At 42.9% G+C, this 14338-nt stretch overlaps 1 protein-coding gene across 1 annotated transcript; it reads left to right on the top strand.

The window, feature by feature from the left end:
• Positions 1-1455: 1455 nt before the first annotated feature.
• On the top strand, positions 1456-3545 carry LOC311328959 (HLA class II histocompatibility antigen, DQ beta 2 chain-like; the record flags this gene model as incomplete). Its single annotated transcript, XM_084462850.1, has 4 exons — positions 1456-1537; positions 2260-2541; positions 3104-3220; positions 3520-3545. The coding sequence occupies 4 exons, from the start codon at positions 1456-1458 to the stop codon at positions 3543-3545; spliced, it is 507 nt and encodes a 168-aa protein (XP_084318976.1).
• Positions 3546-14338: the final 10793 nt, after the last annotated feature.

Raw genomic sequence — 14338 nt, 5'->3', positions numbered from 1 at the left:
CAGCCATGTGAGCGTCTACCTAGATACAGATGATGAGGCTGGAAATGACTCATCTGATTGGTCCAAGGGTCCTACACAAGAGACAAAAGAGAGAGAAAAGAAATGTTCAGTTCAGTGTATAATTCAAGTCTTCTCAGTTCTCCTCTCTGTGAAGAAATGACATCAACAACAATTACATGCTTTGCTTGATAAATACAACATTTTTGGTGGAAAAACATCATAGTCTTTCATCATAATGTCTCAGGTTTGTAGTTTTTAGACAGAAACACTTCTCCAGATGCAAATGTTTCCAGAGCTTGCTCTTCGACATCAGTCCCTCCCATATTTTAAACATGAATCATTTTCCCAGTATCTCATTTGATCCCAAGCACACGGTCCATAAGCAGATACACACATTGTGGCATAGGCATTGGCACGGATCAGCTCAGACCTTGTTTTGCTGAGGAAACCTTGCACGACTGGCCAAAATGGCTACTCAGGATATTGTTGATTTGGATGTAATTGGTTTATTGAGTTTTAAGTGGTCAGTTGATACCTGTGCTATTCCTTGTGCTGCCCTATAAAGAGATATGTCTGTCTGTTGCTGTAACACTGTCAATATGGTTGGCATGGCTGAATTTAGGAGAACTGAGTGTGACAGCCTGAAGAGCCAAACATGATGAGTAAACAACGCTCTAACTCAATACAAAGTAAAACTGAATTAAATGTTTGACAATGTTTAAAAACAATGCTGTATTTATGTAAATGACTGTGTTCTGATTGAGAATTAACTGTTAGTGACCGACCATACAGTAATAATGAACGTACAATGTTTGACCTCTGCCTAGCAACATGTGACATGTGTTTTTCTGAAGCAGAGATTGGTTGGTTTGGTTAAGAGTCAGTTTATTATCTGAGTGCTCTGCTCTCTTTCATTTAGTTGAGAAGTTGAACGCTGGAGGAACATGTCCTTGTCAACTGTGTTTTCCATTTGCATGGCTGTGGTTCTGTCCACGCAAAAAGCAGGTAGGCTACATTATCATAAACTACACACCGTGAGTCTGTATAATACAGTCTGTATAAAGTCTATGGTATTACCAGGTATAATTAGCTTTCCATCAATGAACTAATGACAGTGATCTTATTGTTGAATATTGTTTCATATAACATTTGTATTAAATGTTACTGAATTGTTCTTTGACATGATCTTCATGATTTATGAGAAAATAAAGTGTGTAATGAATTCAGATGAAAACTGTGATCATGCATACTTTGTTCTTCAATATTTCAGATGGATATGAGATGAACAGGGTGACACACTGCTTATACTCTACAGAGCAACCGCATGAGTACATATGCTCTTTAATTTATAATAAGATTGAGTATCTCAGGTTCAACAGCACTAAGGGAAGGTGGGAGGGATACACTGAGCATGGTCTGTATAATGCTAAGATCCGGAATGATGATGCTGCTTACATGGCTTTTATGCGAGCGAACCTGGTGCGTTACTGCAAGCACAACGCTGAGAACCACCTCTCTGCCGTACTGGAGAAGACAGGTGAGCTGCCCTCCTCAGCACAACAACATCACATCTCTCACTCACCAGATGATACGACACCTCTTTCATCTGTTCACTACAAAACCTGTAATGAAGCTTCTGTCTGGTGGATATGTTACGGTCAATGTGAGAAAACGGGGAATGTGAGCTTTTCCCGGTTATTGCGCACATCCCCGACCTCGCGGGGAATGTAGGAGGAACATGTGCGTTTCTCACATCTCCCGGGTAATGTGCACATTCCCCGACCTTGAGGGAGATGTGAGAAATTGGTTAGTATTCCTCACATCTCCCGTACGGTCGGGGATTGTGCACATTAACCAGGAAATGCTTACAATTCCCGACCTTGCGGTAAATCTAGCAAAGTCCAACCGCATGCAGAACCTCTGCGCAGCCGGTGGGAGAGGGCTAGAAGCGCTTAGAGAGTTTAAAGACCAATAATAGAGTAGACATATTAAAGACCAATAATAGAGTAGACATATTAAAGACCAATAATAGAGTAGACATATTAAAGACCAATAATATAGTAGACATATTAAAGACCAATAATACAGTATATATAATAAAGACCAATAATACAGTATATATAATAAAGACCAATAATACAGTATATATAATAAAGACCAATAATAGTGTTAATTAATAGAGAACAGAACCCTGATCAATATGATATGAATGATAGTGTTATATGAACTAATGTGTTGCTGTTTTTCCTCCACTATCAGTGGAGCCCTCTGTCAAACTTCTCTCAGTGACCCCCTCTAGTGGCAGACACCCTGCCATGCTGGTGTGCAGCGCCTATGACTTCTACCCCAAAAAGATCAGAGTGACCTGGAAGAGAGATGGACAGGAAGTGACCTCAGACGTGATCTCCACTGAGGAGTCGGTCAACGGTGACTGGTACTACCAGTTCCACTCCCAACTGGAGTACACGCCCAGATCCGGGGAGAAGATCTCCTGCATGGTGGAGCACGCCAGCCTGGACAGACCCCTCGTGAAGCACTGGGGTGAGGTCACTGTCCAGCTGTTGTTAGGGTGTTGTCATGGTGTACTAGGGTGAGTTCACTGTTCAGCTGTTGTTAGGGTGTTGTCATGGTGTACTGGGGTGAAGTCACTGCTCAGCTGTTGTTAGGGTGTTGTCATGGTGTACTAGGGTGAGTTCACTGTCCAGCTGTTGTTAGGGTGTTGTCATGGTGTACTAGGGTGAGTTCACTGCTCAGCTGTTGTTAGGGTGTTGTCATGGTGTACTAGGGTGAGTTCACTGTCCAGCTGTTGTTAGGGTGTTGTCATGGTGTACTAGGGTGAGTTCACTGCTCAGCTGTTGTTAGGGTGTTGTCATGGTGTACTAGAGTGAGTTCACTGCTCAGCTGTTGTTAGGGTGTTGTCATGGTGTGCTGGGGTGAGTTCAGGTGAGCAGGGTACGAGTGCTGTGTTGTGGCTGGGTACCTGAATGACCCTGACTGTGACTGTGTGTGCTAGCGTATGATAGATGGTGGTCTGTCAGAAGCTACATACAGGACAGCTACAGTGTCATCACATGCTAACAGAAGGGTCATTTCTCCTTGACAGACCCGTCCCTGCCTGAGTCTGAGAGGAATAAGATCGCCATCGGGGCGTCTGGGCTGGTGCTGGGACTGGTCTTTGCACTGGCTGGACTCATCTACTACCAGAAGAAGAAATCCAATGGTGAGTCATCAGCTGTGTGTAGAGAACATGTACAGTCTTCATAGTCATCTGTGTGTAGAGAACATGTACAGTCTTCATAGTCATCCAATCTTCACAGTCATCTGTGTGTTATGTACGCAGCACACTGTAAAATAATCATGATGTAAGAAAGATTCACTGATACATTGAGAGATGTATTTTTCAAGAATACTGCTCCTGTGTTCAGTGGATGGTGGCAGCAATGTTGATTTATTTGTTGAAATATCACATAGTGATTGTGTCCCCTCTGTCTCTTCACCCTCTCTGTGTTTATTTCACAGGGCGGATGCTGGTGCCTGCTAGCTAAGGTGAGACTCCTCTTGTCACAGAAAAGTTTCACCAACTACTACAACTGACTGTGCCTGATGGTCATTGTAACGGTTTTCTTTTATCTTCTCAGGTTTGCAGGTCTGTTTCTGAATCCACTGCTGAACTAGACCTGATATTAGAGCTTCCTTCTAACCAGAAATCTCAGTTTAACTGAAATAACGCTAAAATGCTTGAGCGTACTACAATATCTTTGCTCCATATTAACCAATACTGTCTTAAGAAGGCCATACATATGTGTTATGAGTTTGTCTCTCTATATGCAACAACAATATTCCCTTTAATACACAAATAATGCACTGTCCTGTGTGTTCTGAATCAATAATGCAGTGTCCTGGGTGTTATTAATCAATAATGCACTGTCCTGGGTGTTATTAATCGGTAATGCATTGTCCTGGGTGTTATTAATCAATAATGCACTGTCCTGTGTGTTATTAATCAATAATGCACTGTCCTGGGTGTTATTAATCAATAATGCACTGTCCTGTGTGTTATTAATCAATAATGCACTGTCCTGGGTGTAATTAATCAATAATGCACTGTCCTGGGTGTTATTAATCAATATTGCACTGTCCTGGGTGTTATTAATCAACTGTACCAGGGTTATAAGATCCACATATCAATAATAGTCATGTATGAGAGTTGGAGTCATTTCCCTCTGGTTTCTAGTCTAAACTGGATGTCTGTGGAGAAACAGCATTAGCAGGACAAGTGACTGGAGGACATCCTGAGTCTGACACCAAACATCACTGACAACTTCAGACACTCTTTGTGGCAGGTTAGAGGTCTGTACAAAGGCCTGTTTACTTGGTTCCTACAGGTCTTAACCTGTCTCTGCTAGAGGATAACCAGGCCAAGGTTTATCACACTGTATCCATCCTTTGCCAACAAATATGCATTATTGTAATGTTACAGTATATTCACCTTAAGTCAATAATCTACATGAGAATCCACTGTACTTGGGAGCTTCAGGACTGCTTCAACTTCAGGACAGGTCTTCAAACCTAACATATACTCCAGTATGAGAGTCCTTGTTGCACTAATGTATTGCTTTTTTTCACCATATATTAACTAATGATTAACATACAGTCAAGTGTTGGTAAATGTATGATAATGATAATCTAATGTTGGCATTCAGAGGGGAGTAAACTACTGTTCAGGAGAATAACTCAGTTGTATTCTTTGTTTTCATTTGTTTGTGAGATACAGTAGTGTTATCAGCTAAAGCTTGCCTTGTGTCTAATGTTAGAGCCAGTCAACTATTACAGTACGCAGAGCTCTGTTTAGATGAACTATTACACTTCAGTTGGTGTCTGTTTAAATTGACTAGGCTATTACAGTACGGTTGGTGTCTGTTTAAATGAACTAGGCTATTACAGTACGGTTGGTGTCTGTTTAAATGAACTAGGCTATTACAGTACGGTTGTAGTCTGTTTAAATGAACTAGGCTATTACAGTACGGCTGGTGTCTGTTTAAATTAACTAGGCTATTACAGTACGGTTGGTGTCTGTTTAAATTAACTAGGCTATTACAGTACGGTTGGTGTCTGTTTAAATGAACAGTACGGTTGGTGTCTGTTTAAATTAACTATTACAGTAGTCTACGGCTGGTGTCTGTTTAAATTAACTAGGCTATTACAGTACGGTTGGTGTCTGTTTAAATGAACTAGGCTATAACAGTACGGTTGGTGTCTGTTTAAACGTGGTGGTGGTTTCAGGTTCTGTTATTGGACTATAACATTAGCTTAATGATTGATACACAATGTCTTTCTCTTATAATTCTTTTACCTCTTGCTTAGCGTGTGCACAATCTACTGTAGGAGCTAACAGAAGAACATCTTTCCAGTTTGATGTAGAATGTGACTAATAAAGAACATGTCACTACTCGTTGTGTCTTGTCACTACAAGAGGACTTTGTGATAACATTGTGCCACTTTTGACCTCAATATTACTATTCGTAGTGTGATGCCCGCAAAAGTTTGGACCACATGTCAGGACCAAAATTAATTTACTACCTGATATAAGAAACATATTCATAGAAATTTCTGCACTGTAAGTCAAGTCACAATTATGTTTGGTTTCTGTGATTTATTGCGCAAGACAAGCCAATTAAGCTAATTAGCAAAGCTAATTTCTTACAGTGTATATGTTACGTTCCACTTTAGTTAGGCCTACAGTCCAATATGTTTGTCCGTTTCGTGCTTTTGTTCTCTCTTTCTTGCTCTCCTTGAGTTCTAGGCTCCTGTTCCCCATTGGTCGTCTGTCCTGTCCGTCATCGTTAGCTGTGCTGGCAATCATCCCTGTTCCACGTGCCGCCAGCTAATCGTCTCGTCCTGTCAGCCAATCATCTCATTGTGTCACTTTACTGTTGTCCAATCAGGGTGTTCTGCTGTTTATTTAAACCTTTGTCTCCCCTGTATGTTTAGGTAGTGGCATTTGATTTTTGTTAGGTAGGCTGTCTGTTCTGTTTTGTACTCCTGGATTCATGTTATTACCTCACGTTCTGTCCTGTCTTTGTAGCCCCTTTTTGTTATGGGTTTCTGTCTGTCCTGTTGTTCCGGTCCCCCCATAGTTAGTTCCAGGGGAGGGTTAGGGAGGTAGGCTAGCGGCCCATGGGTTTACATTCTCACACGTAGGTAACTCGATGTCTAAATACACCAGGTAAGCTTCTTTGGTCAGGTGCTACCTTTTGTATTTTAGTGGGCTTAGTCTAGGAGGGATAGTTTAGGGATGGATAGTGAGGACGATGGTTTGTACATCTAGGTAAGTAAGTGGTTAGGGTAGTGTTCAAGGGACTAGAATAGGAACGGGTTTAGGTACTTTGTTATTTTGGCACCTGTACCGCCCCTCCCCTTAGCTTGTCCTGAGGAGAGCTTGTCCTCATGTTTTCATTGTTTAATGTTGTCTCGTTACCCGTCTCTTACCGTATCACCTTTTTGTACCACAATAAACCTAACAAGGTTATTGTTACTTGGTCGTCCGTCTACCTTTTTGGATATTAGTTGTGTTGTTTGTTTTTGCCACTGCTTCCATAGTCTCTGCCTTACATTACCCATACTTGGCCACACGCAGGCACTGCTTGTTGCGTTTGCCCCTCTCCCTCTACACCCCTAAACATAACAGCCTGAGAGGAGACGGAACAGTATAGTTTTAGAAAACTGAGGTAATCCACACAGCCGCCAGAAGGCGTGTTCATAGGCGGAACATATATTCCCTAACCTGCTATTTCCCCCGTGTCCTTTTAGTATTACTCATGCACACTTCCGGCTTAAACTAGCCAACTCATTGATCTGGAGCAGGAAGTATAATTGTTATTGATAAATGCTCTGTGTTATTTAGACAATTATGGTTGTAAGCCAGCGCACCTAGACAAGAGGCAGTGTTTTTTTGTAATCCAGCGCACCTTGAATAGCGCTTGTCCGGTTATCACTCCCTCCCTCCCTCCGATCAATGTTGACCTGCATTTCTCTGTTGTCACCACAAGCGGCAGTAGTCCCAGCACACCAAAATAAAGAAGGACACCAAAATCAACCTGCCGATCTCCACTGCACAAGTAGAGTAGTGGTGAGAGCATAGGACTCCCACCCAGTAGACGAGGGTTCAAGGCCCCAGTGGGGATGACTTTATGGGACTATACCCCAAACCTCCACATGTTCATCCTTTAAATCCAACCTTTACCCCTTGCCTTATAGGTCAAAGAAGTTGAACCAATTGCAGCAAAATAGCTAACGTTACAGGAATAATCAGTGTGATTAGCATTGGAAGCATTGGAACTAATGTGTCCAGGCGACAAGACCTATCTTAAAGGTACGCGATGTAGTTTTTGACCACTAGTATGCGTTCTAGAGCAAATTTGAGAAGGTGGTCCCCGAAAATTGCGTAAATTGCGTATACGTAATTTCTCGCACGTGCACGAGGACGCACGAGCAAGCGCACGAACACGCGCCGAGCACATAATAGTGACGTTATACCCCCATATTCCAGCAGTTCGTTGCTGATTGGCTCAATTCACGGCGGGGTATTTTAGAAAGAGCTTCGAGAGACAACCAAGTTAGCTATCTAGCTACAGTATACAGTATGTCTGCCGGAGGAGATAAAATGTGACAGCGGCTGGTGATTTGGTCCGCAACTCGGCAAACCCCGAAATGCGCTAGAGGGCAAAATAAATCAAAAAACGTTTTTTTTCGTTTTTTGTTTTTTTGTGTATTACCAAAGTTGAAGTTGTGAAGAACCCACTTACTATAATGGACAAAAGTTTTAGGTTAAAAAAATACGTATAATTAGTCTGCAAACTAAGCTCGTTTTTAGCTGATTTCGAGTCAGGTTTGGGGGCGGGCAGATCGATTAGCATGATTTGTTTTCATTGGCTATTGCTTCCGGGTTCTCCGCCCCCACCCTTCCCCAACACGCCGGCTTTGTTTACATTCAGTCCCAAGTTTAACCATGGATGCTACAGCTTTTGCTAAAGAGAAGACGGGGATGGCATCCAGGACATGGAAAGAGTTTTAAGAGCAGCTAAAACTCCAGCAGAGCAGGACTCGTTCGTACACGGAGTTTATTCTTGATGACCTGTGATACAGAGATGACTGTAACAAAGCAAGCTGCTACCAAGCGACGAACGACGTACCAGATTCACACCACCGCCAAGCATTCTGCTTTGCTTTGGAGTAAGCTGATCTTTATACTATCCGTGCTGTTTACATTACATTAACGTTAGTCGTTTAGCAGAAGCTCCTTTCTAAACAAGTGACTAAGTCTAGCTAGCATAACAAAGGCACTAGCACTAACTAACAAAGGCTAGCTAGCTAACGTTAGCTAACATGCTAGTTAGCTGAACTAGCCCTTTGTTCCTAAACTAGCCAGCTAGTCTATTTAATCAACACATTCTGGTACTATTTTATCTATATGGACTGCCAGTACTGTGGGCAATAGTTTAATGTACTTTCTTCCTTCTATTCTATTGCAGTTTTGATGCTGAGAGACCTGGCATGGTTGTGGCCAGAGAACACCGTGATGCACCGGCAGTCAAGTTTCAGCTGCTGCGCAAGCCTGATGTCCTGCCCCCCAGAGAAGGTCTTCTTGTGCAAGCCCCACCCGGACTGGACATGGCCAGACAGACATATCTCTTTGACAAGATCAGAGAGTTCTGTTCTGATGAGGGACGAGACGTCACATGTCCCCCTCCAAACTCCACAGCAGCTCAGAACAAGACTGTCCGCTTGTAGATTCACTGCAGATCATCAGGACGGACAGCACTGCAGGAGAAAGGCCACAGCCTTTCCTGTTTTCCTGTTTGTATACTGAAGCGTTGCTTGTTCTCTTGCACAGACTTGCCCACACTTGCACAGACTGCATTGTTGGAATATTGAATACTGAGCTGAGTACTGTTGTTATTACCTTGAGTATTGAGCTGGGGACTGTTATTACTTTGTTGTACACTTGATCACAATGAACACTATGCACCTTGTCTATAAAACAGACAACTGACTGTACACTTTAACACTTAGACTGTTGCCTTTTTTTGTACACTTAACTACTTATGCTTGTACTTTATATCATGTATGTGACAATAAAGAACGTTAAATTTGAACTTCATCTTATATTGTTCTTAACTGCATTCACAACACAAGATTAATACTGACTCAGAGTGTGGGGTCATCAGTGAGAGAGCACCTCACTTGGCAGCCACTCTCAGGTAATACCCCAAGTTGACAGCCACTCTGACAGATAATGACAGATCCTCCAGTGGGGGAGTGGCTGGGGGTGCGGTTACCAGGCTATTGTTCACGCCCATTACCTGGCAGTCAGAGGTGTGAAAATGTTGGAGAACTTTGGAGGGAGATTTCTCAGCTAAGTTGATTTGGCAGTACTAGCATTCAAATAAGCATATCTTCTTCAAATATGTTCAGATTTCAATGTATGAGACCTCATTTGAAAGCTTACAATCTGCACTTTCATAATCTGTAAAAACTGAAAAATGAAAATGCCTAGTTGAGGACCAAATTACCAGCGGCGGTCACATATTCATCTCTCTGATTAACTTCCTCAGCTACGCTTCTTTCTGACTTGAAAAAACACTTGTGTGCGACTATTTCCCACTTCCTGAATGCATTCCAATCTATCGCATTTCCAGGCTCCCTTCCTAATCTAGTCATCTCAAACGCCTGTAACTGAGCTCTAACAGTCGCTAACTCACTAACCTTGAGTGTACCGGACAGGGGGAAATCAGAATGTCTCGCCCAGAGCAAAAACTGCATACAAGCATCATCCCAAAACCTTTGCGCAACAATCTTAGCTGGGCCAGACAGCGAACTAGTATTGGTATTCATAATTAACACAATACCCTACAGCCTATAATTCAAAACTAACGGTGAAAAGAAAAGTATAGTTAAAACAGGCGGGAAATAAACAAAGGAATACAATTTCGAAAGAAACAAAGACACATTAAACCGCTAAGTAGGCTAACTCACCCAGCAACTGGTCCTTTGTTCTCCCTCTGGCTCGATGGCGGATCACCGGGAGAGCGGAGTGGTGTTTTCTGCGTCTCCCAGGCGACCAGCTACTAGATTCTAGCAGTTAGGATTTAACAGTCGAAACAGTGTACAAAATACTTACAATACTTACCTGGATAATAGGCGCGCTTAACAAACAATACAAGGCAAGAGCCGAAGCTCAAAAATGCAATCAAAAATCCCACTGAGCCGGCGAAATAGCGCTAGACAAACACAAAGACAACACAACCCCGTTCGGGGACAAAAACAGACACTCCGGAGATTAGCTGGTAATCGCACTCACTGCGAACTTCAACCCATTTGGAAATCGCACTCACTGCGAACTTCAACCCTGTGGGAATCGCACTATCTGCGAACTTCAACCCTGTGGGAATCGCACTATCTGCGAACTTCAACCCTGTGGGAATCGCACTATCTGCGAACTTCAACCCTGTGGGAATCGCACTATCTGCGAACTTCAACAATTTGGAAATCGCACTCACTGCGAACTTCAACAGGTTCCCTTCTGTGCTAATTCTGGAACATCGAACTAAAGCAACCCAAACCGTTATCCTAGAAGTGCACTCTCACTTCTTAACTACAGCCGAGCCGACAAACAATCTAAACTGTAGTCTACATCAACTGTAAGGGAGCGAGTCCCAAACCCAAAATTACACCTCTTCTGAAGAGAACCCCGGTAGCCTAAACAAGGACGAAGTCAGAGAACAATGCAATATCACCAATCCTAAACTGCCACTGTTAAAAACGCCTTATCGCCACCACCTTCCCCGGGGAGTTTGCTTTCAACAATACGCCAGACCCACAACACAATCTGAAACGAAACCAAGGCAAATACAAAGCATAAAAGGATTCGTTTTTCAACGTACCGTGAGTTTAGCCGAGTGAAACCAACGAGGCGGACTTCTCCGAACCAATGCGAATAGGCGCAAAGAGAGAAGATTTTCCAGAGCTCGCTACTGCTCCGCACGTCTGGCTTCCTTCGTTGTCCACTCCAGGCGAACCTCACAGCAGCCGATCCCGTCCCGAGTCGCCAAATTGTAATGGAATTACTGATCTAGTAAAAAGGATTTACCAAGATTCGCTCAAAAGGTTAAGTCTGGTTTATTGTGAAAACATACGAGCGCAAGGACTTTCCTAACAACACAACAAGAGTGGTTTATCCAGACAAGTGCCGGCTCTGGGTTTTGCTGTGCCTTATATGCAATCAAAACACAGGTACGGTGCTTCCAGGATGTGATTGGCTACTCCATTGTACGTCATATGAAATGGCAGGCGTGGCCAAGAGTACAGACATGTGACATGAGAAAAAGGCAGCAATTGGGGACAAAGGATGACAAAGGATGGTTATTCTGTTGTAGACAGATTCAAAGTGTATGGCCTCCTGGAGGCCATTTTGTATGTTAGCACAGCTATGTGAATATTTGGGGGAGGTGATGAATTACAAAAGGAGAGAGAGAACAAAGGTTTAAGGTGTTTGGATGTAAATTCCTCAACAGTTACCACCGCTAGGAGTTGTGTCCTTCCAGAGGTCAGACGTGACGATCCGCGGTCTTTGCCCTCAGGTGTTCCACTTTTCACAAATTGTGATGCGATTTTGTTTGCAAAGATGGGGCAGTGATGGGGGGAGTGTCTGGACCTACCAGTGAGGTTGTTAAGGATGCTCCATGCCTTGCGGCTGGAGTGTGAGAAGTCGATGGAGTTAATGGCCTCCTCCCAGCGCTCTTGTCTCCTTCGGCTGAGTCTAGACAGCAGGGCTGAGGCAAGTCTGTCTGACTCAGCTCCTGGGGGGGCCCGGAGGAAGGCACAGTAGAGACTCTCACGCTCCTCATCCCAACACGGTTTGTAACTATTGCGACGTCCGCGTGGGATGGATTCTTGGCCTCTTTCACCAGTATGCTGCAGAGTTCCCGGTACGCCTCGTCCACATTGTTGGTGTTAGGTGGTGGGAGGCACCTTGTGGATCTATGGGTAAGGAGGCGGTAGCGTTTCCAGTTGGCCTTTCAGAAGTTCCATCGCTTCACCGGTTCGCTCGGGACGAGGTCCAAGAGTTTAGGCATGGTTATCAGCGATGGTCGATGTTGGGACCACAGGAACTTTCCTAGCACGCGTCTATCAGGGAGCCGGTTATCAACGCCGACGCTCGCGAATGCCAAGTCAGGATTGGTCCCAGTTTTCCAGCGACCTGAGACAAAGCTGGCTGCGCCCTTGGGATCGTACAACAGGGCCAGGCTGTTGGCAGACTTTGCTTCGCTTACAGTGGTTAATCGCAGCTACTGACCATGAGAAGGTGTCTGGTGTCGGCCTCGCCACAAATGAACTATTCATTCATTCATTCATTCATTCATTCATTCATTCATTCATTCATTCATTCATTCATTCATTCACACAAACAGATTATATATAAACCTCTTTCTCTTTCTCTCTCTCTATCTCTAGTGTTGAATTCAACCATGAATGCACAGAGAGAACCACAACATGGCCATTCAAAATCCCCAAAAAGACAGATTTCTAAATGTACTACATGAATTGCAAAACACTATAACATAAAGTAATTGTGAGTAAAATAAATGATTGGCTTTATATTCTAAAAAAAGTATTACAATAGGACCGACTGGCTTTTAAAAAAAATGTTGAGCATGTTTCTAATAGTGGCTTAAAGTGATCATGACAGCTGGCCATCAGTGAAATGATGTGAAAATATTCATAAATGTCACAAAAAATAACACTCAGTGAATACAGTAAATACATACCATAAAATTACTTCAGTCGAGATCACTTTAGTCAAAATTGACCCATTTATTAGCATGCAATAATATATACTGCATATACAGTAGGACCCCACTCATCCGAACTTCAGAGATCCGAACCTCCCGGTCTACCGGACAGTAAAACGTTTAAAAACGTTAAAAAAACGTGTTTTTTTTAGCCTGCTATCTGGTTACTGGTGGGATTTTCATTACAGTACTGTACCCTACTGTGAATAAAAACAGAACTGTATGTAGACCTACATGTTGCCTGTATGCTGTAGCCTACTGTCACGTTTAATTTCTTTGTTACTTTAATGTCGAGCGCAAAACACAAACGAGTCTGCTGCGCGAGAGCTGCATTCCTTGGTAGCCAGTAAGCGCGTCAGCAACCTGAAGCAGAGGAGCATCGAGTCATTTTTCGTTCCCAGTTAATGGACTTCAGGAACACAGACGTGTTGTAAGCATGTAGATTAGCCTACTAGGCCTACTGTATTTGTTAAATAATAGCCTACAGCCTAGGCCACGTTAGCCTACATTGGTTGTTTAGGCTGCAATAGCCTAGACACGACAACTTGTCTGTCATTTCATTTTATTTATTTATTTATTATCATTTGCTCTAATTGTTCTAATGTTGGGTTGCTTTTAGGCTATACCATTTTGTTCTGCGAATACAGTAGCCTATCGATGCAGCGTACGCCTCATTTGAGAATAAAGTACTGTATTTGATCAAAGCATGCACTCAAGTGCAAAATTCGTTTATTTTATTCTAGACTATACTGTAGGCCTATTATAGGCTAGGCTGTATGAGTTTAGTTGGCTATTTGATTGCAATTTTGATGCATTTTCAAAAGTAATTAAGGGTATTTATCGGTGTATTATGAGTCTATATGAAACAAGTACCACTTATTGAATTTGGTGCATTTTAACATGTTTCAGTCATCCGGACATTTCAGAGATACGAACGACCTTCGGTCCCGTTGGGTTCGGATAAGTGGGGTCCTACTGTACATTTTTTACGCATATCTTTTTTGGCGGTGTGATCTGTTCGGGGGCCCCCTGCCTTCCACGCATGTGGAAAGCGGCAATCTAGATGTTCTGTTGATGCTATTTTTCCTTAATGCTTGGATTAAGAATAAGAGCACGCGAGTGGTCGATTCAGCTGGTTAAAACAAAGACGAGAGCTTTATTCTCAATACGTTTGCAAGCGGTCTCTCACAACAGGAAGTGATATTCAAGTCAGAGAGCCTCGTCCAATAGAGGCGGAGCCCTTTTAAGGGGACAGTGTCGTGACATGATGTTTGACCAGCTGCTCTGGCAGACACATATGGCAGTGAGAACTTAGTTAAGGTGTGATTCCCACAAACATTGTAAAATAATTAAACAGAGGAAACAGGAACATCAATAGAGTAAGATAAACAGAAACCTATCTTGGCGTGAACACATGGTGATGAGTTGAAATTCTTTAACAATTCCCCAATCTTGTGGGTAAAACATCCACAACAATAATAAATGAA

Source organism: Borostomias antarcticus, assembly GCF_949987555.1.
Source record: "Borostomias antarcticus genome assembly, contig: scaffold_152, whole genome shotgun sequence".
Lineage (NCBI taxonomy): Eukaryota > Metazoa > Chordata > Actinopteri > Stomiiformes > Stomiidae > Borostomias > Borostomias antarcticus.
This window is presented reverse-complemented; position numbering and strand designations above follow the sequence as displayed.